Source organism: Suillus clintonianus (genome assembly GCF_016758775.1).
Source record: "Suillus clintonianus strain FC179 chromosome Unknown DEU56scaffold_67, whole genome shotgun sequence".
Classification (NCBI taxonomy): Eukaryota; Fungi; Basidiomycota; class Agaricomycetes; order Boletales; family Suillaceae; genus Suillus; species Suillus clintonianus.
Genome location: NW_024539291.1, coordinates 68,838 through 91,760, shown reverse-complemented (window position 1 = coordinate 91,760; position 22,923 = coordinate 68,838). Strand labels below are relative to the sequence as shown.

The 22,923-nt window shown below is 48.4% G+C and overlaps 10 protein-coding genes across 10 annotated transcripts; 4 read left to right on the top strand and 6 right to left on the bottom strand.

Annotated features, from left to right (window-relative positions):
* Window positions 1-109: 109 nt before the first annotated feature.
* Window positions 110-1,148, top strand: DEU56DRAFT_872616 (uncharacterized protein; the record flags this gene model as incomplete). The annotated part of the gene is made up of 5 exons (XM_041355794.1): window positions 110-271; window positions 391-563; window positions 612-694; window positions 748-954; window positions 1,006-1,148. 5 exons carry the CDS (start codon window positions 110-112, stop codon window positions 1,146-1,148), a joined length of 768 nt encoding a protein of 255 aa, XP_041205677.1.
* Window positions 1,149-2,839: 1,691 nt separating this feature from the next.
* Window positions 2,840-3,360, bottom strand: DEU56DRAFT_818675 (uncharacterized protein; the record flags this gene model as incomplete). Its single annotated transcript, XM_041353973.1, has 1 exon — window positions 2,840-3,360. A coding segment is annotated over one exon (336 nt), but the record flags the coding sequence as incomplete, so codon positions are not given.
* Window positions 3,361-5,570: 2,210 nt separating this feature from the next.
* Window positions 5,571-7,452, bottom strand: DEU56DRAFT_741797 (SWIRM domain-containing protein; the record flags this gene model as incomplete). The annotated part of the gene is made up of 2 exons (XM_041348885.1): window positions 5,571-6,995; window positions 7,051-7,452. 2 exons carry the CDS (start codon window positions 7,450-7,452, stop codon window positions 5,571-5,573), a joined length of 1,827 nt encoding a protein of 608 aa, XP_041205675.1.
* A 1,214-nt stretch (window positions 7,453-8,666) lies between these two features.
* On the top strand, window positions 8,667-10,278 carry DEU56DRAFT_504770 (uncharacterized protein). The gene is made up of 5 exons (XM_041346554.1): window positions 8,667-9,117; window positions 9,169-9,209; window positions 9,260-9,351; window positions 9,410-9,484; window positions 9,557-10,278. The coding sequence occupies exons 1-5, from the start codon at window positions 8,971-8,973 to the stop codon at window positions 10,060-10,062; spliced, it is 861 nt and encodes a 286-aa protein (XP_041205674.1). The 5' UTR covers window positions 8,667-8,970; the 3' UTR covers window positions 10,063-10,278.
* Window positions 10,279-10,591: 313 nt separating this feature from the next.
* On the bottom strand, window positions 10,592-11,706 carry DEU56DRAFT_758327 (uncharacterized protein; the record flags this gene model as incomplete). Its single annotated transcript, XM_041350221.1, has 3 exons — window positions 10,592-11,100; window positions 11,171-11,245; window positions 11,547-11,706. The coding sequence occupies 3 exons, from the start codon at window positions 11,704-11,706 to the stop codon at window positions 10,592-10,594; spliced, it is 744 nt and encodes a 247-aa protein (XP_041205673.1).
* A 1,094-nt stretch (window positions 11,707-12,800) lies between these two features.
* Window positions 12,801-14,237, bottom strand: DEU56DRAFT_504805 (uncharacterized protein). Its single transcript, XM_041346555.1, has 6 exons — window positions 14,088-14,237; window positions 13,830-14,030; window positions 13,729-13,769; window positions 13,588-13,679; window positions 13,458-13,532; window positions 12,801-13,387 (listed from the first exon to the last, which is right to left on the bottom strand). The coding sequence occupies exons 2-6, from the start codon at window positions 13,980-13,982 to the stop codon at window positions 12,879-12,881; spliced, it is 870 nt and encodes a 289-aa protein (XP_041205672.1). The 5' UTR covers window positions 13,983-14,030; window positions 14,088-14,237; the 3' UTR covers window positions 12,801-12,878.
* Window positions 14,238-14,435: 198 nt separating this feature from the next.
* DEU56DRAFT_915375 (uncharacterized protein) lies at window positions 14,436-15,545 on the bottom strand (the record flags this gene model as incomplete). Its single annotated transcript, XM_041357731.1, has 5 exons — window positions 14,436-14,944; window positions 15,005-15,079; window positions 15,136-15,227; window positions 15,291-15,358; window positions 15,393-15,545. 5 exons carry the CDS (start codon window positions 15,543-15,545, stop codon window positions 14,436-14,438), a joined length of 897 nt encoding a protein of 298 aa, XP_041205671.1.
* Window positions 15,546-15,966: 421 nt separating this feature from the next.
* On the top strand, window positions 15,967-18,130 carry DEU56DRAFT_818647 (Gpi16 subunit GPI transamidase component). The gene is made up of 7 exons (XM_041353972.1): window positions 15,967-16,300; window positions 16,351-16,534; window positions 16,588-16,976; window positions 17,027-17,188; window positions 17,242-17,307; window positions 17,360-17,560; window positions 17,613-18,130. The coding sequence occupies exons 1-7, from the start codon at window positions 16,102-16,104 to the stop codon at window positions 18,023-18,025; spliced, it is 1,614 nt and encodes a 537-aa protein (XP_041205670.1). The 5' UTR covers window positions 15,967-16,101; the 3' UTR covers window positions 18,026-18,130.
* Window positions 18,131-18,601: 471 nt separating this feature from the next.
* Window positions 18,602-21,104, top strand: DEU56DRAFT_741756 (cytochrome P450; the record flags this gene model as incomplete). The annotated part of the gene is made up of 18 exons (XM_041348881.1): window positions 18,602-18,714; window positions 18,774-18,889; window positions 18,948-18,982; window positions 19,031-19,090; window positions 19,150-19,293; window positions 19,349-19,465; window positions 19,520-19,547; window positions 19,602-19,783; window positions 19,840-19,984; window positions 20,037-20,071; window positions 20,125-20,235; window positions 20,292-20,329; window positions 20,381-20,414; window positions 20,469-20,601; window positions 20,650-20,736; window positions 20,795-20,819; window positions 20,868-21,014; window positions 21,065-21,104. The coding sequence occupies 18 exons, from the start codon at window positions 18,602-18,604 to the stop codon at window positions 21,102-21,104; spliced, it is 1,590 nt and encodes a 529-aa protein (XP_041205669.1).
* DEU56DRAFT_957121 (chaperonin 10-like protein) lies at window positions 21,056-22,635 on the bottom strand (the record flags this gene model as incomplete). Its single annotated transcript, XM_041359258.1, has 8 exons — window positions 21,056-21,274; window positions 21,322-21,443; window positions 21,496-21,755; window positions 21,805-21,849; window positions 21,906-22,000; window positions 22,049-22,128; window positions 22,176-22,234; window positions 22,284-22,635. 8 exons carry the CDS (start codon window positions 22,633-22,635, stop codon window positions 21,211-21,213), a joined length of 1,077 nt encoding a protein of 358 aa, XP_041205668.1. The 3' UTR covers window positions 21,056-21,210.
* Between the last annotated feature and the right edge of the window lie 288 nt (window positions 22,636-22,923).

The window sequence follows — 22,923 nt, the reverse complement described above, 5'->3', positions numbered from 1 at the left end:
AAGTTACACTAATTTTTGACACTTTCCGTGCAGTGGTTCAGCAGCAAAACGCGAGTGCAAATCAATTTGCATTACTAATATGTCATCGATAGCACCTTCAAGTTCATCCATGGATCCTGAAAAGATAAAAGAGAAAATCGTTCGTTTTCGAATCCTCATCATAGGAAGAGCGAACGCAGGAAAAACGACCATCCTAAAGAGGGTTTGCAATACCAAAGAGAACCCAGATATATTTAATGGTGCCGGGGAGAAGGTGCGCATCGTGATGCTAGTACGATCATGATAGTGATGACTGTCCATCAACATCAGATCGACGTCGTTTTGGAGGAATCCAGAGGGGTAACGTCTACTATCGTCAAACGTTAGCAACATGAACTAACGTGTTCTCAGCGTGGGGAACACGACATCGAGCACGAAATGGTGTTTCGAAAAAACCCAGGCTTCATCTTTCACGATTCACGTGGTTTTGAAGCAGGCGGCGAATCCGAGTATGATGGGGTGAACGCATTTATCACAGAACGTTCGAAGAAAGAAGTCATAAAGGATCGTATTCACACAATATGGTAATGAGCCAAGTTGGCGATATGCAGTGGCTCACTTCTTTGACCTAGGTACTGTATCCCAATGGATAAAGCAAGCAGGCCGTTCACCGAAGCTGAACTCAAATTTTTCTCCCGCTGTGATACCGGAAGCAGTAAGCTTTCGCATCTGCCTGTTGACCTACTGATTCACAACTTCGTTTCTTAGTCCCAGTGATCGCAATATTTACGAAATTCGATGCACTCTACGCCAACGAATTCACACAACTGATAGAAGGCGGAACATCGAGGAAGGACGCCAAGAAACTGGCTCCGAAGCGCGCCGAGGAGACATTTGCGAACTGGTCGCAATTGAAGTTTCTTTACCACTCCAAGGATATTCGACGGCCACCAAAATGTCACGTATGCCTCTCTGGTAAGTGGTGAATTGTTGAATTGCGAGACATGATGACCATTGATCCATCAGACATGCACAAGGATGATGCAGACTGTGGGCTACTGATCGAGCGCACGGCTGAAACTCTGGACAGTGAAGTCCTTCAGCAATTGTTCGTCTCAACTCAGCAAACCAACTTGGAGCTCTGCGTGAAATATGCAGTAGAAAGGTAATTGCTCATAAGCTCATTCGACTGCCGAGAGTGTTGTTTTACTATTGTTCAGCGCACTTGCAAATATTGTTGCCTCTGATGAGAAAATCTCATCTGAGGATGCAATAGCAAAGTTGGGTAGCTGGTTTCCACATATTTCGGTAAGATCATATGAATATTTGAAAGTTGCTCTCATTCATGTTGGGCTTTTGCTTGCAGACAGTACGTCTGTTGATCCTCGTTGATGTTCGAGCGATGCTGATCCAAGCCATTGCCCACTGTTCGCAGGGTGTGAGTGTCTTAATCCTCGTTCGAGCTCCAGCCATGCTGATCCAAGTCATTGCCCACCGTTCGCAGGGTGTGAGTGTCTTGATCGTCGTTCGAGCTCGAGCCATGCTGATCCAAGCCATTGCCCACCGTTCGCAGTTTGTGAGTGTCTTGATCCTCGTTCGAGCTCGAGCCATGCTGACACCGTTCGCAGTCTGTGAGTGTCTTGATCCTCGTTCGAGCTCCAGCCATGCTGATCCAAGCCAATGCCCACTGTTCGCAGGATGTGAGGGTCTCGATCCTCGTTCGAGCTCGAGCCATGCTGATCCAAGCCAATGCCCACTGTTCGCAGGGTGTGAGTGTCTGATCCTCGTTCGAGGTCGAGCCATGCTGATCCAAGCCATTGCCCACCGTTCACAGTTTGTGAGTGTCTTGATTCTCGTTCGAGCTCCAGCCATGCTGATCCAAGCCGTTGCCCACCGTTCACAGTTTGTGGGTGTCTTGATCCTCGTTCGAGCTCGAGCCATGTTGATCCAAGCCATTGCCCACTGTGCGCAGGCTGTGAGTGTCTTGATCCTTGTTCGAGGTCGAGCCATGCTGATCCAAGTCATTACCCACTGTTCGCAGGCTGTGAGTGTCTTGATCCTCGTTCGAGCTCGAGTCATGCTGATCCAAGCCAATGCCCATGGTTCGCAGCTTGTGAGTGTAGTAATCCTTTGCCAAGTTCGAGGCTTGGTGACTGAAATAATCGTTGATCCGTTTGCAGAATGTCGGTATATTAATCCTCCACTGATCTTTAGCCATACTCACCTACAAATTGCTTATCCGTCGATAGCTTGTGAGTGTGTTCATCCTCTGTCGACCTACCACCTTGCCCATTAACGTGTTTTCAGGGTGTAAGTTCATTCTCCATTGTCCTCGTGTCATGCTGACCGAAGACATTGCTGATCTGTCGACAGATTGTGAGTAGGTTGATTTGCTGTTTGGGTCTAGTCGTGCTTATCACTGGCGTTGCACATCCCTTCACAGACTGTGAGTGTTTGATCTTCGAGCTTTACTCACCAATGGCATTCCTCATCCATTGACAGGATGTCAGTGTGTCTATCATCCGTCGGGGAGCTCGGTTTATCACTGACATTGCGCATCCCTTAACAGCGAGTGAGTATTTGATCACCGAACTTTGCTCACGAACGATATCACCAATCCATCAATAGGACGTATGTTTGTTCATCCTCCTTCGACCTTGGGCCATGCTGACCGAAGATATTATTCATTGACAGTATGTGAGTGTATTGATCCTCAGCAGAAGGAGATGATTTTCAACTTAACATCGTAATTCTACCAGCTTGGCAACGATCGACGTGTAGAGATGGGGTCTAGGTTACTCTCTGTGGTATGTCCAATTGGTCACAGACTACACACAATTCTCATGTTGAAAATTTGCCAGGCCTCTGGCTCATCGCCATTGGAGAAGATTGTTCAGCTTAGCTCCGGTGAATTTTCCGGCGATATTGCAATGAAACTGCTTATCATTGATCATTTAGCTGCTCTCATCATTTTCGAACACTCTTTCTACATTCTTGACACGCGGCGCTATCTTCAGGACCAGCAGCAGTCTGCTCACTGTGTTTTTGACGCTCTCGAGCAGTACATGGCGTCTCCACATGATCCTGCTGTAAGAGAAGTTGTGAGCGCTGCCGTTCTCACACATAAAGAAGCAGAGCGCCCTGCCGTCCTCGCATATGAAGAAGCTAAGCGTACTGCCTTCCATACATATGAAGAAGCTGAGAGAGCTGCCTTCCACGCCTATGAAGAAGCTGAGAGCGCTGCCGTCCACGCATATGTAGGAGCTGTGAGCGCTGCCGTCCGTCAATATCAAGGAAACCGGTCTACTTGGATGACGAAGTTACCGTTCGAGCGCTTCCGGAGGAAGGAGAGGAGGGCCAAAGAATCTTTTGAATGCTCTCAGGCCAAGAAGAAACAAGATTTCGAACATTCTCAGCAGGAAGTGAAACAGGCTTTTGGGCTTTCTCGGGAGAAAGCAAAACAAGAGTTTGAACAACGTTTTCAGGAGGAACTTGAAGAAGTGAAAAAACTTGTTCGTCGTTTATTTCATTCTCAGTGGCGCTCATACAAACGTGTGTCTATTTGCTTTCAGGCGAGGGAGGACTTACTCCAAAGAATTCTTCAAATCACTTTACAGTATCGCCTGCGTAAGTTTCAACTCTGAGGATCGTAGCGATTCCGCTTACCTCTTTGTAGCAAGACCTTGAGGCAATGCAACATAACGTCGATATTGTTCTGGTTCGAAGTGGAGTCGAGGTGTCTCGGCGGTGAATGCGGGTTTCTTGAATGTGGTCTGTCGAGGTAGTTTCAGGAGGTGGAACTGTACGAAATAGCTATATAATCGTGCAATCTGGCGTTTTTTCTGGTATGGGTTACCCTTCTCTCGAACACAACGCCGTCCGTTACACGTTTTTGGATGATATTGGTCACCCTCAGCCGAGACGGTGGCGAGATCGATTGGGCTTGATTGTCTGATGTACCTCCCAATTATATGTGGTCCGATTCCAAGTGGATTACTAAGGTCGTGTATGTGTACCATTCTGCTCCACAGCTTTTCTCGATGTGTCTTTCAGAAAAGAAAGAAAATCTGGTTATTATGATTTCAGAGTTACACTCTATGTAGACACATGGTACATATATGACAATGTTAGTTGCTCTAGCTAGTGGATGCTGTATAAGATCTCTCAGAAGACTTGGCTGTCGGCAGATGATAGCCTTCGAACTGGATGGAGTTCAAGCAGCGGATGCACTTTGAAAATTTCCGGCTTTCGTTTTTTGAGGGACATTACTAAGTGTGCGGGTTACCACGTCAAAGGTAGATATCCCTCGCGCGTCAACCGTCCTGTGCATACCACGGTCAGAGTCCCATATGGCCATCGTTCGCGTTTCCACTAAATATGATCCCCGACTCGTAGAGGAGGGCTTTGTTTTGATGATCGGTCAAAAGCCCTGTCAAGTGCCACTCCAACAAAACGAGTCGGGGATTGGCGCTTGTCGCCGTTACGGTTAATATCACCCCGTCGGAGCCTCTCGGAGGCCTACCTCAGGCTGGCTAATAATTCCCCAATTAGTTTTATCCCGTACGCTATAAAGCGCGCAAGTCAAGCGCTCATTTCAGTGGTGAGTGCCCTTGCGGGAAGTCAACCAATTAATATCATCGTGTGAAGGAAATGATGATCCGCTGGCGCTTATAGGATCTGATTGGAACCAACTTCGACAAACGTCGTGACCCTAACCCATATTTTATCGGTGGTAGTTTGTAGGAGTGCTACGTCGACATGTGCCAGCATGGCAGCCCATGTATTTGTGCTACAACTACTCACCTCGAAGTTATTTGAGCACCTCCCTGCCAGATCCCGTATCACCAATGCATTTCTCCTTCCTTACTGTCGTTGCTGCTTTGGCAGTATCTATGTCTGTTAATGCCACACCAGCTGTTTTCAGCAGAAGCTGTCTTCCTTCGGGCTCTACTTGCACCAAGAACTCTGACTGCTGCGATAACGTCTGTACAGATATTGGGAGTTTGCTTTGCACCCAAATTGAACCTACAATGCAATAGGTCGGCTATCACTTTTGCGGGTAGGACCTAAGCTTAGCCTAATTAGATACCAGGCTGGCATGACACGAGGGTAAGTCACGTTTCTACTTTGCTGTGGAACCTGTGGCTCACAGCCGTTTTAAGTCGCTGGCGGAGTTGACCAATGTCACAGGTTGCGTTTAGACACATTTCGACCAATAGGGGTCCTTGAGTATGATAGAGGAAATGATACTGACTTGAAAACTTGACATGAAGTTGTGTGCTACTCTTCGGGCCCTGGCGGTTGTATTGATATCAGTGTGCAGGATATTCTAAGCAAGTCCTAAGGGTCTCCTGTCCCTGACTGGCGAATGTCCTGGTGAGGGGTGATTATGCCAAAGTTCTTCAGCACATGCACCCCGGGGCTCGAGCATGAATGGGTTTCCGATCAGGAGTCAGATATAATTAGTCTATCATACACTTACAGAAAGCAGCACAAACAGACAAATATGAAAGCTACGTAAAGGGACAACAGGGCTGCGTCAGTCAAAAGAAACGCACGAACGAATATAATTAACATATCCTACTGTTCCATCACGCTAGCTGGGCAAACTCCCCGTCGTTCCGAGGTCCTGCATCACCTTCCAGCGGAGTGCTGGATGATACCTCAGCCGCAATCGTCCCCTGACCTGTGGTGCCTAGGTTTGTCGGAGGGATGGATGTCCGACCGTTCTTCGCCAGCTCACTCCTCACACCATCAAGCATACGCTTGAGATTAACGCGCTCGTTCACAAGGGCCATCCGGGCGCTTTCAAGACCTTTCCTTTCTTCTTCCAAAACTTCCTCCAACTCTTCGAATTGAGACGTTTTAAGCTCGAGTTTCGTGAGCGTGAGTTTGATGAGTGACGAGAGAGTCGAGCGGATATGCACATCTTCGGCGTCTGCTAGGTTCTGAGCAGCTTTCGCAGAAGACTTGAGGGCAAGTTGAGCGGCGCGCGCGACGTGCGACTGGGGTACTTTGGACTGCAGCTTCGCCGGTTTTGCAGTGTCGGCAGATACGTCTTCTGCCCCTTCTGTATTTGATGGAGTGCTAGTCTCCGGTTCGGGATTCGCCGCCGTAGATGCATCGGGAGCATCCTCGTTCATGGCAGTGTCACCTTCCGCATCCTTTTTGTCACCAGACTCTCCTTTCTCGTCAAGTGTATTCTCCGTGCCTTCCCTTGGGGCGCAGTCTGTTAAAGCATGCATGGCAGTCTTTGCCGCTTCAGCGGCGACCCCCGAGCCAACAACACCAGCAAGGAAGGCGACCACGCTCATCACAGGGTTATCTGCCTGTTCGAAAGGGATTCGCCCAAACCTGAGTGGACCCGAGTCGCCTTCTGAGGCTATATACGGGTCCTCAATTGGTAGAGCCAGGAATTTCCTGATACACTGCTGAGACGTACGAGTCCCCACATGGTCCTCGATTGCGCTCCAGTCATCGTCGAACATCTCGATACCTTCCAGCAACAGAAGTACCTCCTGGTCTGTCCAGTCGTCGTCGGTCCCGCCATGGCTTACACCAGGCGGACTAGACGTGAGTCTCACAAAGTCTCCACTAAACATCGTCGACGGGAAACGCCCGTCGAGATAGCACGGACCACAGAGCTCAAAGTCTTTGACTTTCAACGAGTGATACCGCAGTGCGGTGCAGTCTGTTCCACATGTGTCGCACTGGTACGACATGTTCCCTTTTGACGAAACACCGTTCGCCAGCGCATTCGCCTCGGTAGAAGTCACCGCGCGTGATGCTTTGGATGTCGTCTGGTAGATGGAATTCCGCAACTCGAGTGATGCCAAACCAGAGCTACTGTGTTGTTGTATTGGCTTCGAGGCACCGTTCATTGCTGCTGCTGGATGCGTGATAGTAGGGCGAGTCCCAGGGTGCAGTGACTGCATGCCCCGAGGCGTGTCGAGGAGCACACGGAAATGGCCGGTGAAAGGTGGTGCAAGCGCGGCTGGTCGCGCTTCAGGGTCGATCTTAAGAGTTCATATTCATTACAAAGTGCTCAGATGATATGTCTACCCTTCGCACCTGATAGTTGATCAAACCCCACTGCTCCAGGAATGCATGCACGCGCATTATCGCGCACACGTCGCCTGCCAAGTTTCTCCGGCATGCAGTGACAGTCAAATACTCCGTCGGCCGAAGACGATACGTGTTAACCATAAAGTCGCGGTAATCTTTGTATATGGAGGGCGTTTTGGAGCGGTTTCTTGAGTTGAAAAATTCTGGGAGCGCGCGTCGCTCGACGGGGTGAATCTTGGACATGTCGAACCATGCAGAGTAGGATGGTATGACAACATCGTGTGTCTGCGCGGCGAGGTACTTTCTTGCCTGGTCCTCCAGTCGCAAGCGAGTAGCCTCTAGTTGTGCAGGGTCTTCATCGTCGTTCTCGTCTCCGGACTCCGCTTCTTCATCAGCTGCTTCCCCCATTGACACGTCTCCGGCGTCTTCATCTCCCTCCCCCTCCTTCAGCACCTTAATCACACCTGAGCCATTTTCTGCTGACGTAGGTTCCCCAGTGTCAGGTGGAAGGTTGCCAATATCCCCGCCTTGAATTGGGTCGAGTTCGCTACGCTTTCCCGGAGCGGACTCGGGTTCTACAGGCGAAGCGCCTTGATTTTGCTGAGGGACTGTGAGCTTGATTCGTTTTGCCTCTGACGTTGACGACGGCGAGCCCGTGCGTTTTGGTGAGTCCATCGCGGTCAAGTAGCCGTTGAAATGCAAGGTTAGAAAGAAACCTGTGTGCCAAACAGTTGCAAATAACCGTAGTGGCTGAGAAATTGGCACGCTCGGGAAAAATAGTCTCAACTCTCCACTCTCCAGTATGATCTACCATACAAGTTGACAAGCAAACTCACGACATATGTGCATGTGGCCCACGTTGGGAGCAGTGTTTTTTCACGAGGTATGCAGGATATTTTATAATGCTAGCGCATTCGTTTTTAAGCAGATATTTGGGTAAACGGGCGACTAGCTCATTACCGGTGACCCGCAATGATCTTCTACTAACATTTATCTGGTAGATCTTGCTGTCACCACGAGGCGGGCGTTTTTGTAGGGCGTTTTTAACATCCCGGGAGTCTACTGCCACCGATGGTCCTCGCGCAGACAAGCATCAGGAATCAGGATGAGCCCCTGGCCACATAACACCGCGTGGCATCCTGTTGCATTATTGAACCTGGACCCATATTATTGGAAAGGCTGTCGCGGTATTAGGCAGGCAAATTGCTTCGGCATGTCGAATGAAAGAAATATGTTTGACTTGCGCGTTGCTGATCCGTCCATCTTCGGCTTACAGGATCGTCTTCTGGACTATCATCGAAAAGCAGTAGGCCACTAAAATAATACTGTTTTCGACAAGCACAATGTCTTTCCCCGCCGGACCTCGCGTTAGGCACACTTTCTGCAATGCTGCCGTATCCCGAGCCACGTTACGGCGGAAGGAACAGGGGCATCATCTATATCCAGGCCATACTCACTATCTAATGCCTCCAGAGATGGGCTTGGGACCGCTCACAATACAACGACCAAAATCAAGACGAGACTCAGATCTTCCGTAGCAACTGTACTTGATCCAACAATACTATATCATGAACAGGCGCGCAACTATTAGCCAGTGAACGATCAAGAAGACGTTTCAGGTCTCCTTGTCGACTCTGAGTCATAAAATTCGTACAGCTCACATTTTTTACAGTTGTATACTCTTACGCGACCTGACCGGTGACCGGTTCTGTAATGCCTAACGCTACCAATTCTGTTTAAGATCTGCGACTGGGTTGATGCAGTGCAGTGATCTTTAATAGAAATAGTGCTGCGGCTTTTTTACCTAGTCATTTGTCTTCCAACGACGGCACCGGCAGAAGGTTCCAGCGTTTTAGCTGACGTAGCCTGATGCTCTAAAGGTATTTAAGTGATAGGGTTCTGGACCATCCACGACATTTGGGTAGTATGGCTTTCACTAGTGATACTCCATTGGATCCCAGCCTCTACAGCCTGGACCCTGCTGCGCTCGAGTTCTTTAAGAAGCAAACAGGCATCACTGAAGAGGATGAGCTGAAGCACCACATCCTTGCTGTTCAAGCAAAGGCTTTTGCGGTGAGCGATGTCTTCTATCGACGTATGCCGACTCTTACGCGACCTGTGCAGGTGGCGCCGTACCCCTGTATCTACAGCTTCGGATTTACAAGGCAAGCCCATACTTGTGGAACTTGTGTTATGTGAATGACGTAGCTTCCAGACTCAGAATTTCGAGACACCCGAAGTACCAAAGTGTGCTCCAGCTAGGTCGCGATTGTGGAAGCGCATTGCTGTTGGATCTTGGATGTTGCTGTCAGTGCATTCGACTTTTTTTATGCTAGACGACGGTTATGGACTTACCTCGTCGCAGTTGGCAATGATGCACGCAAGGCAGTGGCGGATGGCTGGCCAGTCACCCAAGTGATCTCTACTGATATCAGGCAAGGTAGGCCTCGTGACAATCACCTCCCCGTGAAAATCGGGGGGCGTGTACAGTCGGACTGAAACTTCGTGACAGAACTTTGGGATCTAGGACATGTCCTTTTCCGGTCTACGCCAACATCTTTCCCCTCGCAGTTCATTGCGGGTGACTGCCTTGATCCAACTTTCTTATCATCCGAGCCTGTTATGTCACGCTCACCACCTGATTTGTCCTCGCTCACCTCACTGAATGACTTGCATGGCAAACTTACTGCGATTCATGCATCATCCATATTTCACTTGTTTTCTGCAGAGGAGCAGGCATCGCTCGTTCGTGCTGTAGCTTCTTTGCTGTCCCCTGCACCAGGGAGCATTATATTTGGGTCTCATGTCGGACTTCCGAAGCAGGGTACCATACGGGAGGAAGTGCTTGGTATGACAGTGGAGATGTATTGTTATGATCCTGAGAGCTGGAAAAAGCTCTGGGAAGATGCAGGTCCCTTCAAGACGGAGGCCATCCTGAAAGAGGTGATAAGTCCAAATGGTGAGATCGGGTGGATGATGGTATGGAGCGCGACGATGAGTACAAAATCCAATGTATGACATCACGACGCCTTTAACCATGCCTACTTTCCAAGCCCTTAGCACACTTACGGAGAGTAATAAGGCCTACCATTTGGCAGAATATGATGACATTTAAATAGATTTAAGTTGACCGTTGACAATAACCACGCTCAATACTAATTTCACAGGTTCCGAGAACAATATCATACCGGTCGTATCCTGCCAGTTCTACGACCGTTATTGTCCCTTCGAGTCTGTCGTTGTAGCATCTCCGCCGTGTCTTGACCCGGTCCGATATTAATATTGACAGGTAGCACCGGAACCGACCGCGGAGTTTTGAAATTTGAGGCCGCAACGTGTTCTGCTTCCCCGCCACGAGCGAGATCAATTGGGCTGCAGGTGCCTTGCAGATCACCTACATTTGGTAAGATTATCTGCTTGCAGGCCACAGTGCCCAAACTTGAGAGCTAAATAGAACGAGACCACGGGATGTGGTGCAGTACATAGTACGTCTAATCATGACCATTTCTTCATCTGCCAGTGTTTTCCTCATCGCTGCATTTCGGATTCATAAACTGGATTTCGTGCTCATCGTCGCGCTCCATACCATCATCCACCCGATCTCACCATTTGGATCTATAACCTCTCGCAGGACGGCTTCTGTCTTGAAGGGACCTGCATCTTCCCAGAGCTTATTCCAGCTCTCAGGATCATAACAATACATCTCCACTCCCATACTAGGCACTTTCGCCCGTATGGTACCTTGCTTTGGAAGCCCTACATGAGATCCAAATGCAATGCTCCCTGGTGCAGGGGACAGCAAAGACGCTACAGCACGCACGAGCGATGCCTGTTCCTCTTGAGAAAACAAGTGAAATATGGATGCTGCGTGAATGACAGTAAGTTTGCCACGCAAGTCATTCAGCGAGGTGAGCGAGGATAAGTCAGGCAGTGACTGCGACGTAGGCCCAGGCTCGGATGATAAGAAAGCCGGATCAAGACAGTTGCCCGAAATGAAGTGCGAGGGGAAAGATGTCGGCGTAGACCGGAAAAGGACGTGTCCTAGGTCCCAAAATTCTGTCAAAAAATCAATCCAACTGTACTTGCCCTCTGGTTTGCACGGGGAGGTGATTGTCACGAGGCCTACCTTGCTTGATATCAGTAGAGATCACTTGGGTGGCTGGCCAGCCATCCGCCACTACCTTGCGTGCATCATTGCCAACTACGACGAGGTGAGTCCATAACCGTCGTCTACCAGAAAAAAAATCGAATGCACTGACAGCAACATCCAAGATCCAACAGCAGTGCGCTTTTGCAATCATGACCTAGCTGAAGCGCACTTTGGTACTTCGGGTGTCTCGAAATTTTGAGTCTGGAATCCACGTCAACCATAGAATAGGGGGTTCCATGAGTATAACTTGCCTTGTGAACATGAAGGTGTAGATGCAATAGTACGGTGCCACCTAAATCCCTTGCCACATAACACTTGACCTGTTGATGAAATCCGAAATGCCATCACTCACCGCGAAAGCCTTTGCTTGAACAGCAAGGATGTGGTTGCTTCAGCTCATCATCTTCAGTGATGCCTGTCTGCTGCTTGAAGAACTCGAGCGCAGCAGGGTCCAGGCTGTAGAGGCCGGGATCCAATGGAGTATCACTAGTGAAAATTGAAGGTTCAGGCATAGTACTGGAAAGATAGATGATCTAGAGTCGGACCTCACTCGGCTCCTGCATTTATAGAGTCGCCCCGAGGCGAATCTAATCGAGGTGGAATTTGTTATGTGACACAGTTCAACGAACCTGTCCGGTCCGAATCGATCGGCACTTACGAAAGTATGCCCCACAAATTGAACACATTAAATCCGCACTGCTGCGATAACATGATTAAATATAATGTGCCTGCTAGCACCAATGAGGACTAGCCGATTCGGAAGTGTGCCACAGCCAAGAAAATAGGGGAACCTAGTAGAAAGCGGAGAGAGATGGCACTGAGTACTGATTGATGGTCATCGGCCACGACTGCTCAGTCGCTTGTACGTTGATAAGAGTGAAATTATGAGGGAATTAGAAGCTAGCTACAATAAGTTTGTTGACGTTGAAGAAGACAACTGTTGGTACAAAACTTGAAGAAGCAGTACTGAAAGTGTTTGACCAGGCACTGATCGGTTATTAGAAAAGACACCAGTCTCAGACCAAGGCCATGAGGGACTTGCCAAAGAGGAACCGATACTGAAAGCACATCAGCAGAGGCCTATCTCGTACCGTAACATAACTTTTGACCTTAGTAGTACTGATAAATTCTGATATTACTATATAACCAGGTATGACTCGGTCCATCTGTCTACTCCGAGTGACCCAAGTGTGTCTAAGTGCGGAAACTGAAATATGCGTCAAACTTGAGACATGCGGCAATTCGAAGTGACCCGTATTGGTGGTAGAACGGGGTGAAAGAGATGGACAGAAGCACGATAAGAAAAATCAGCTTCTGCAATGAGATGAAACAAAACACCTGTAGAGGATCAGTGCCTACAACTTATTCAGATAAGCCGTGGCCTGTAAAATTTGACCAGAGGAAGAACGTAGTATGCGTGGGCATACTACCCGAAGTTTTGAAGCCTTGGACAATAAGGCAGTCATGGCCACTGAGTGCTGCAGAGCAGGATGACCTAAGGACCGTGACTGTTTGTCCCAACCCCTGATTTGCAGGAAAAACTCGAGCACAAACTTGTGAGTCACACAGAACGAGATACAAGGATATATGTGGTTTAGGGCACACCTGAAGTGCTTACGCCCATTATAATTGTTTCTTCGTTTATACCAATGCCCGGTGTTCTCCTTTCTGCAGGATTTCGTATTCATACACCGGATTTCGTGATCACCGTCGCGCTCCATATCATCTCCCACCCGATCTCACCATTCAGACCTACCAACTCTTTCAAGCTGGCCTCAGCCTTGAAGGGACCCGCATCCTCCCAGAGCTTATTCCAGCTCTCAGGATCGTAACAATACATCTTCACTCTCATAGCACCCGCTTTCCCCTGTATGATACCCTGCTTCGGAAGTCCGACGTGAGATCCAAATGCAATGCTCCCTGGTTCAGAAGACAGCAAAGCAGCTACAGCGCGGACGAGCGATGCCTGTTCCTCTTGAGAAAACAAGTGAAATATGGATGCTGCGTGAACGGCAGTAAGTTTGCCACGCAAGTCATTCAGCGAGGTGAGCGAGGATAAATCAGGCAGTGACTGCGACGAAGGCCCAGGCTCGGATGACAAGAAAGTTGGATCAAGACAGTCGCCCGCAATGAAGTGCGAGGGGAAAGATGCCGGCGTAGACCGGAAAAGGACGTGTCCTAGGTCCCAAAGCTCTGTCACGAAGTCAGTCTGACTGCACATGCCCCCTGATTTGCACGGGGAGGTGATTATCACGAGGCGTACCTTGCTTGATATCAGTAGAGATCACTTGGGTGGCTGGCCAGCCATCTGCCACTGCCTTGCGTGCATCATTGCCAACTGCGACGAGGTGAGTCCATGACCGTCGTTACTAGAAAACATCGAATGCACTAACAGCAACATCCAAGATCCAACAGCAGTGCGCTTTTGCAATCACGACCTAGCTGAAGCGCACTTTGGTACTTCGGGTGTTTCGAAATTCTGAGTCTGGAATACACGTCAGCCATAGAATAGGGGTTCCATGAGTATAGCTTACCTTGTGAATACGAAGGTGTAGATGCAATAGTACGGTGCCACCTAAAACACTTGCCGCATAAAACTTGACCTGTTGATGAAATTTGAAATGCCGTCACTCACCGCGAAAGCCTTTGCTTGAACAGCGAGGATGTGGTGCTTCAGCTCGTTCTCTTCAGTGATGCCTGTCTGCTGCTTGAAGAACTCGAGCGCAGCATCGTCCAGCCCGTAGAGTCTGGGATCCAATGGAGTATCACTAGTGAAAAATGAAGCCATATTAGAATGCCTTGTACTGGAAGAATAGTCCACATTTAAATGTCGAAGCTGCTTGATCTTAATGAATACTCAAGGAGCGGGTTCTAAGTTTAGGTGGCCACGTACGGTACTGCCACGTAGCGTTGTTCATATACGACCAGGCATTAAGATACACCATAAAGTAAATCTCAGGCGTCTTTGTCACTTTGATGCAACGAAGTATTGAGGAGCAGAGTGGGGTGCGAACGGTCCTACAATCATAGACCCATCAAGTAGGTTGCATCAATGACGAACGTTATAATGTGAGATATGAGGGTTATGATTCGCCGTAGTGCCCTTGACAGCAGGTTTGTTGGGAGATAAGGAAGCCGAAAGGATGACACAATTCCGTTAAGGTGATGGTGTATTGATGTTCCAGGTCATAATTTTCATTAACGCCGAAGGGATGTTTGAGATATGATAGTCATCGTGACTTCACACAGCGGATTTCGTGCTGATCGTCGCGCTCCATACCATCGTCCACCCGATCCCACCATTTGGACCTGTCACCTCTTTCAGGATGGTCTCCGTCTTGAAGGGACCTGCGTCTTCCCAGAGCTTATTCCAGCTCTCAGGATCGTAACAATACTTATCCGCTTTCATACCAGGCCCTTTCCACCGTATGGTACCCTGCTTCGGGTATCCGACATGAGATCCGAATGCGATGCTCCCTGGTGCGGGAGACAGCAAAGAAGCTACAGCACGCACGAGTGACGCCTGTTCCTCTTGAGAAAATAAGTGAAATATAGATGCTGCGTGAATAGCAGTAAGTTTGCCACGCAAGTCATTCAGCGAGGTGAGCGAGGACAAATCAGGCAGTGACTGCGACGAAGGCCCAGGCTCGGATGATAAGAAAGTTGGATCAAGACAGTTGCCCGAAATGAAGTGCGAGGGGAAAGACGCTGGCGTAGACCGGAAAAGGACATGTCCTAGGTCCCAAAGTTCTGTTAAAGTTTCAGGCTTTCCCCTAATTTGACCAGAGTCGCGACTATCGCGGGGCGTACCTTGCCTGATATCGGTAGAGATCATTCGGGTGACTGGCCAACCATCTGCAACTGCCTTGCGGACGTCATTGCCAACTATGACAAAGCAACTTCACGACCATCATCTACCAGACAAGGTCAAATACACTAACAGCAACATCCGAGATCCAGGAACAGTGCCTCTTTGTAGTCACGACCTAGCTGAAGCACGCTCTGATATTTCGGATGTCTCGAAATTTTGAGTCTGGAATCCACATCAGCTACTGTAGAATGCAAGTTCTACGAGTATCGCTTGCCCTGTGAATACGAAAGTGTAGATACAATAGTAGGGCGCAACCTAATAGACGTACGAGCCGCCGCATAGTAAGACTCGACCTACGTTGATGGTATTTGAAACATCATTACTCACCGCGAAAGCCTTTGCTTGAACGGCGAGGATGTGGTGCTTCAACTCGTCATCTTCAGTGATGCCTGTTTGTTGCTTGGAGAACTCGCGCGCAGCAGGGTCAAGGCTATAGAGGCTGGGATCCAATGGAGTATTGCTGGTGAAACTTGAAGCCATAGCGGAATGCCTTGCTTACTGGAAGGATGATCAGTCTTATCAGTTAAATGCTAGAAACCCTTTTATACTCAGTTGCTACAATCCCCTTTATGATTGGAAGGAACGACTATCTTCCTTCGTCTAGACTCTATAAAGGTCTGACTAGGTAGAATACCTGCACCGACAAAGGCCGAACATCATGATGGACCCACACCTGAGGAGCCATAATGTACAGAGACCATACATCAGGCCTGTCAGGTGTAGCGCTTGTACTTGAATCGAATACTACTTTGGCCATCTGCGCTCGTACTGTATGAGCGTACGGCGTACAGACATGCCGGATAGCGGAAAGCAGAAATCAACTTTGTGTGAAAATTTGATTCTACTTCAAAACTCCGACAATATTATTCAAATATAACTTAATAATATTATGTTGGACTCTGCATGTATGAACCCAGACCATACTGTATAGGAACGACTTTCATTTGTCTATGGGAGACAACATAGCCTGTGCTACCCCTTCGTATAACCATATTTCCGCGTTACGGGCCTCCTTCCACTTGGAGCCATAGACCACATGCATCGCGCCTCAGTCTGGATTTGCTTAGCTTGCTTGTTCACTCCCACTCTTGGCCTTTACCGGGGGGAAAATTACAAGGAAGATCTCCGGATACAACCACTCAGAGATGGGCGAGTATCTACGACGTTCTCTTTCGTGACTGTTCTGGAGGGTGCAGTTCCACGAAATCCGAAGGTCTTAGGACAACCAGATGAATGTGCGTATACCACCGCTATTTTTGGCTCCTGAACTATACGAGCTGCGCAGCCCAGCACTATGCTCTATTCCCACTGACCCTTGGTCAAATCTTACGCGAGTACGCGATCACCGAACTGCACCTGACTCTCAACGCCGGAAAATGGAATTATGATAACTGGGGGCATCCTCCCGAAGCTGGGGTTAGCACCGGAGCTGAGCTATGGGCTTGGATGGGCACTAGTGAGTTATCGACGTGTGTATGATCAACGAACAACTGTGATCATGTTCACTCATTTAATCTGTTAGAGTGGATGAACGATGGTCTGGTCTTCGAAACGCACTTTCGGGACTTTTTTGCGCTTCTCTTGGGTCGTTAGATTCGAGACGAACGACGTCACCAACGGTCGCCTTCCCTTTATCCGGGTCTACTCCTCCTTTTGGCCTACACGAACTCCGGCACGCCTCACTTCCTTCAGAGAACGTTTGTACGGAGAATCTAACGCCCTTCTTGAAGCTACTTCCGTGCAAGAGCCACGCAGGGCTTGCTGCACTTCTCAATCCTCAGAAGGTGTTTGATGCAGACTGGCATGGCATGGCGATTCACGTGATATGGAAGGAAGACGTCGGTGTGGAATTAAAGCTGACCTTACAAGCAGTATTCAATCCAGTGCGAACCAGCGCAGGGAAGAGACGAGGTGAGCCAGTAATCTGTTTATGATATATCCCTCGTTGACAATGTTGACAGACTGGAATCTTCAATCACTGTTTGATCGCTCTATCGAACGGTCTTGCCCGGTAGCAAGCTCCAGTTCTGTCACCGTTATTATCCCAGAAGAGAAGAACCACCAGATCACTCCTAAAATCCCTGCCCATGTCGATGGTTTGGCCGTTTATGATTTTTCCTCCTGTGCGTTGTACAGGTATCTCATGCAATAAATCTTTACTAATACTACGTCAAAGCATCTAATTTCACAAGTCCGTCCAACATTGCCATGTACTGGCCAAATGAACATAGCTTCCAGTATCGTACGTCCCTCTCTGTCAATTTAACCAGCTCAGTGATGATTTATTGACGCAGCACTGCCACCATTACTATCACTCACACCGCTCAGCGTGAAGCGAACAATCCATGGTACAACGCAAACACGAGGCGTTCTTTCTGTTTCTGTGACCAACAATTCTCCCCAGGAGGTGTCGGCAGGTTATCTGGAGATGATGCCTGCACTTCTTACACTGTGGATGCACACTCTGAAAGTCGAAATAAACTCGCAGATACGGAGTATGACGTACAACCATAAGAAGATTGCATCTGCTGATTATCTTGTGTTCAGGCGACTTACTTTCAGGACTGAAATACCATCCGCCCTCGCCCCAATCTAGTGGCCGCCTCTCTCCCTCGATGTTGCAGGCTGTCCTTACAATTCCACCGAAGAGCACGCTCAAAATTTCCATGGAAGTCAACAAAGCTTTTCTGAAATATACCGAACATCCACCTGATGCGATGAGAGGCTGGGATCTACCAGGGGCCGTGTTTTTCCCGCTCCCTCAATCGACAAACGACGCTTCTTCGGGTCATGGTTGGGAGAGGATCTATACCCCACCGCTCCTTGTCGACCTCCCCACCCCAGATTTCAGCATGCCCTATAATGTCATTATCCTCAGCTGTACGCTCATGACATTGATTTTCGGAAGCGTGTTTAATTTGCTGACGCGCAAGTGGGTCGTGGTGGAGATTCAAGAATAGTTGGGGTGGACGCCGATGTAATCCCATTGTACTATGTAATACAGTACCTACGTGCTCGCTCAACTTGCTGTCCTTTACGCAATTTCAACTGCTTTTTGAGGAATCGCCGAGGAACAGTTCGGGAACTCGATGGAATTGATTGCATCGTAACTGGTAATAAATCAAATTTGTTCCAGCAGCACCATATATAGAACTCTCCCGGATTTACCGGCAGTCCGATTTGTAATTATATCCCACTGAAGTTAGTCTCCCGTAGGCAGACAGCGCCTATCAGCCATTATTCAGTCGACCTCATCACTTCCGAAATCTAATGTTGTTCCAGGATCTCTCGCGGAGCTGCAGGAAAGCCAGCGATGCATTGCAAATCGATCAATGTGCGTCTGAAGGTATTTGAAGGGCTTCCGCAGTGGGGATCCCCCCTTGTCATCCGTCGGAAGGTGGGAGTTCGTTCCAGGAATTCCCCTGGTAACAAATCATATACATACTATTACATAGAGGTGTGTACTTTGAACTGAGGTTTGCTCTTTCTCGTTCGCTCATTGCTCACGACATCTTCACTCCAACGCCCCCACGAATATGACTGTCTCTGGCTTGTCGTTGCAGACCCTTGCAATATTAGTGGGTTCAGTGGGCGCACTGCGCGCCTTGCAGCTTTTCTTAGACTTCCGCCGGCTACTGGCAAGCATTCAGTAGGTTGACCAACTTTGTCGAATTACGTAGAACTACTTAAAACTACTTACTTGCACAGCCATCTTCCAGGATACAGAACAATTCTTGCTCCGTCGACTGTGCTCGGGCAGATGTTTCCCCCGACCCGCGGGTTGACCTTGGGTCATGATCATGCCTGGATCTCGAAGCATACCCGTACGTCGGATACTTTTCCTGTTGATCCAATTTGCCTGATTGATGCAAATTTCGGAAGCCTTTGCGAAGTGGGGCCTCGATATATTTTCCTCTGTGAGTTGCTTGCGACACCCGTGATGTGCCGGAAGTTCATAGTTGTAGGCGGCATTTTGGCCGAAAGCAAAAGGAGCGATGTTCATTGCAGACGCCAATATAATCAAGGTACGTCAGTCTATGTTGGCCTTGGTAGCACGTCGATTAATTGATTCATCGTACCAAAGGATATTGCTTGGTCTCGTGGAGGACGCTTTCCGAAACCTCTAGGCCAATACAAAATCATAACATTTTTTGGAGAGAACATTGTTGCTTCCGAAGGCGATCAATGGAAGCGTTACCGCAAGATTGTCGCACCTGCGTTTTCAGAAGTTCGTAACTGACGTCCACAAGTACAATAGAGCTCTACTAACTTTCAACTTGAAGAGGAATAACAGATTGGTCTGGGATGCAACGATACAGATAATGCTCGACCTTTTTGATACAATGTGGGCTGGACAAGATGAAGTGGTTGTCGATCACGGCGTAGATTTAACTTTGCCGGTAAGAATTCTTGACGCCACCTACACGCTTCTTTAATTTAATCCGGATAACTAGATCGCGTTGTTCGTGATCGGGGCTGCAGGTAAGCATTTTCAACATTATTAATAGCCTGCTGTTGATTGTGAACTTGTTATAGGCTTTGGTCGCCCTATATCCTGGAAAGATGACACCGTGGTCCCACCCGGGCACCAGTTGACTTTCAAAGATGCTCTCCACACAGTGACACAGGACCTCACCATCAAATTATTAGTTCCGAAATGGGCCATGGGACTCACTAAACGTTTCAGGCGTACAAGAGTTGCATTCGATGAGTTGCATGTCCGTACCAGTATGGTGGCTGAACACTTCGCATTTATAATGACCTTCTTTTGTAGAAATACCTTACGGAGATGATCCATGAACGGCAGGGGTCCCAGCACAAAGAAGAAAATAACGACCTATTATCTAGTTTGTTGTCAGCAAATGACGATGAGAAATTGTCGGAGGGTGAAATAAAGTTAACCGACAGTGAGGTAATCGGTAAGCTACAATTTCCGACTCTACAGCAAGAAATAGTGACATTATTCGACAGGCAATATCTTCATATTTTTGGTTGCGGGACACGAGGTAATAAATATTACATCTCTTCGACGATTTTGCCTCACGCTGACAACTCACAGACAACAGCCCATACATTTGCTTTTGCGTTCGCGCTGTTGGCTTTATATCCCGATAAGCAAGAAGAACTGTACCAGCACATCAAGCGTGTACTACCTGATGGAAGAATTCCTGTATGGACCCCTAGATTGCAGACGTCTTTACAACCAGACTTGACATTTTTCGACAGACTTATGATGATATGCCATCACTGGCCTACTCTTCTGCGTCAGTTTGCCGCCTCTAACTCGACCTCCGTGTGGACTGACATCGTGACAGCGTGTTCAGCGAGACACTGCGGATGTTCCCCCCTGTATGTTGATCTAGCGAACTTTTCTGAGCGAATTTGGTTTTACTTCTGGTGCAGGTTGGCATTGTGCCAAAGACAAGCGCCGAAGACACGACCCTCACCCTCACAGATGTGAACGGGACGATGAAAACGGTCGTTGTGCCTCAAGGAACGGGTCTTACATTTAGCGTACCTGGGCTTCACTACAACCGTAAGATAAGTTTCCAAGTGCAAAAGAGATGCTGACGCATGATTGCAGCCAAGTATTGGGAAGATCCATACACGTTTAAACCCGAGCGATTCCTTGGTGACTGGAACCGAGATGCATTCCTCCCCTTCAGTAGTGGTAAGTGTCTTGATATCTTGTGTTCAGAAGCAACTTGAAGACGCCTGTACCAATGAAGGTTACAGAGGGTGTGTGGGAAGAAAGTGAGCATATTGCAATTATTCTTGGATCATTCATTTGAATTTGTTCAGGTTCTCGGAAACGGAGGGAGCGGCTGTTCTCACCATTTTGATGTCACAATATACTGTTTCGATCAAAGACGAACCGCAATTTGCTAGCGAAACGTTTGAGAAGCGTAGAGCGAGAGTACTTGATGCACAAAGTGTGCTCACTCTAGCGTATGTGACGAACTTATTTTCCGGTATGATGTATGTTGATGGCTGTTTAGACCTGCCCGCCTTCCCTTGGTGTTCAAACGGAGAACTTAACAGAAGAAACAGTATAATGGAATACACCAAATAGAATATACGTGCATGAATTGACGTTTGGCTTTGGTTTGACTATACAGACTCTTAGGACTATATGTATATGTACTCACTTTGGCATTTCCAAGACTATCCTTCCCGCTACTTTGCCTTGTTTGAGTGCGTCATAGGCCCTGTGAATCACATCAGCTATATATCCTTACCATTGCAATCTACTCACCCCTCAAGATCGGAGAGACCCTTGATCTCACACCTCACTGCTACCTTACCACTCGATGCGATGTCCAGAGCCTCGACGGCATCCTGACGATTACCAACATATGAACCAAGGATGTTGATGCTCTGCAACAAGTCCTGAATCAACAACACTACAATAATTCTTCATAGAACTTACCTTAAAGACCGTGAAAAAGATGGACGCCTCGAGCTTTGCTTCACCAGGTAGCCCTACTGCCATCAGCGTTCCTCCAGGCCGAAGGTAATCGACGGCTTGGGTATAACCAGAAGCATCCGCAGTGGTGACGACAGCGCAATGTGCCCCCTCGCCACCACATGCTTCTCGGACAGCCTGGACAATGTCTTTTGCCTCCTTGTAATCAATCCATTTTTCGGCTCCAAGCTCCATGCAGAGCTTCTTCTTCTCGTGGCCAGAGTCTGAACGCGACGATATTAGTCTCCTCCCAAGTATAGCAGGACGGCATACCTATCGCTACAACACGGAGGCCCATAGCCACCGCGTATTGAACCGCTGATCAGGGAGTCAGTGGTCTGATGATTAATATTAGGCATAGTAGTGGAACATACCCAAGTGTCCGAGGCCACCGCCCGCACCAGGCAAGACAACCCATTCGCCAATCTTTGAGCGGCTGTACTTAAGAGCCCTATATACGGTAACCCCCCTTTATGCAGCACATGAGTGAACGACATTCAAATGTAGTGGCTATAACCTTACCGCACAAAGAATCGAAGCCGCGGCGTTGCTGTCTAAATTTTGTGGAATAGGGGTAACATGATGTACGTAGGAGACCTTACGAGGTCAGCGACAGAATCTAACATACATGGGAGCTGACATACTGTATATTGTGCGAATGTGCCATCAATGGTGAAACCACTCAGTTTTGCTTTGGGACAGTCTGGATGTAAAATTAAGCATCTTATTCAACGTTCATACGCTCGGCTTACTTTGCTCTCGTCCATTGCGACATTGCTCACAGTTCAAGCAAGAGTACGCAAGCCACTTGATGCCTACACGATCACCAATCTTCACAGGAGATTCGCTGGTGTGTTCCCCGATGGCAACGATCTCTCCTACACCTTCATGTCCGCCAACAAGAGGTGTATTGGCGTGAAGCGGCCAATCATCTTTGCTAGCATGCAAGTCCGTGTGGCAGACTCCAGTGCAGAATAATTTGACGAGGCATTCGCCCGGGGCAAGCTCAGAAGATTGCTTGACCGGGTGATCCTTTCTGATTTCAAGAGCAGCTCCGTGAGACGGCACGACTGCAGCGGTTTGTGTCTTTGGAATGTTGGACATGATGATGGTTGTGAGATGTGGGGAATCTGGGAGCGAAGGTTCCTGAGGATTTATAGAGGGGTTCAGCGCAAAGACCCTAAAGACCATTTAATCAAAAAGGAACGAACATCTGAAGATCCTTCTTTCTATATCATGATAGTCTGGCTAGAGCGCCCTGGAGCACTCTAGATTACCTTTCAAATGTAATTCCACTAGCGGCAAAAGCCTGCGGTGGCAAAACGTCAGTTTCCCCGCTGTACATGTGCCCATACCTCCCGCTCATCGTCATCATCATCATCGACAAATTCG

Bases quoted from the DNA above. Each gene is read 5' to 3' on its own strand.
- DEU56DRAFT_504770 (XM_041346554.1), top strand. From the start codon at position 8,971: ATGGCTTTCACTAGTGATACTCCATTGGATCCCAGCCTCTACAGCCTG. The intron at 9,210-9,259 runs GCAAGCCCATAC...CGTAGCTTCCAG, and splicing joins TACAGCTTCGGATTTACAAG to ACTCAGAATTTCGAGACACC. The intron at 9,352-9,409 runs GTCAGTGCATTC...ACCTCGTCGCAG, and splicing joins GTTGGATCTTGGATGTTGCT to TTGGCAATGATGCACGCAAG.
- DEU56DRAFT_504805 (XM_041346555.1), bottom strand. From the start codon at position 13,982: ATGGCTTCATTTTTCACTAGTGATACTCCATTGGATCCCAGACTCTAC. The intron at 13,770-13,829 runs GTGAGTGACGGC...CAAGTGTTTTAG, and splicing joins TTCAAGCAAAGGCTTTCGCG to GTGGCACCGTACTATTGCAT. The intron at 13,533-13,587 runs GTTAGTGCATTC...ACCTCGTCGCAG, and splicing joins GTTGGATCTTGGATGTTGCT to TTGGCAATGATGCACGCAAG.
- DEU56DRAFT_818647 (XM_041353972.1), top strand. From the start codon at position 16,102: ATGCATCGCGCCTCAGTCTGGATTTGCTTAGCTTGCTTGTTCACTCCC. The intron at 16,301-16,350 runs GTGCGTATACCA...CGAGCTGCGCAG, and splicing joins CTTAGGACAACCAGATGAAT to CCCAGCACTATGCTCTATTC. The intron at 16,977-17,026 runs GTGAGCCAGTAA...CAATGTTGACAG, and splicing joins CAGCGCAGGGAAGAGACGAG to ACTGGAATCTTCAATCACTG.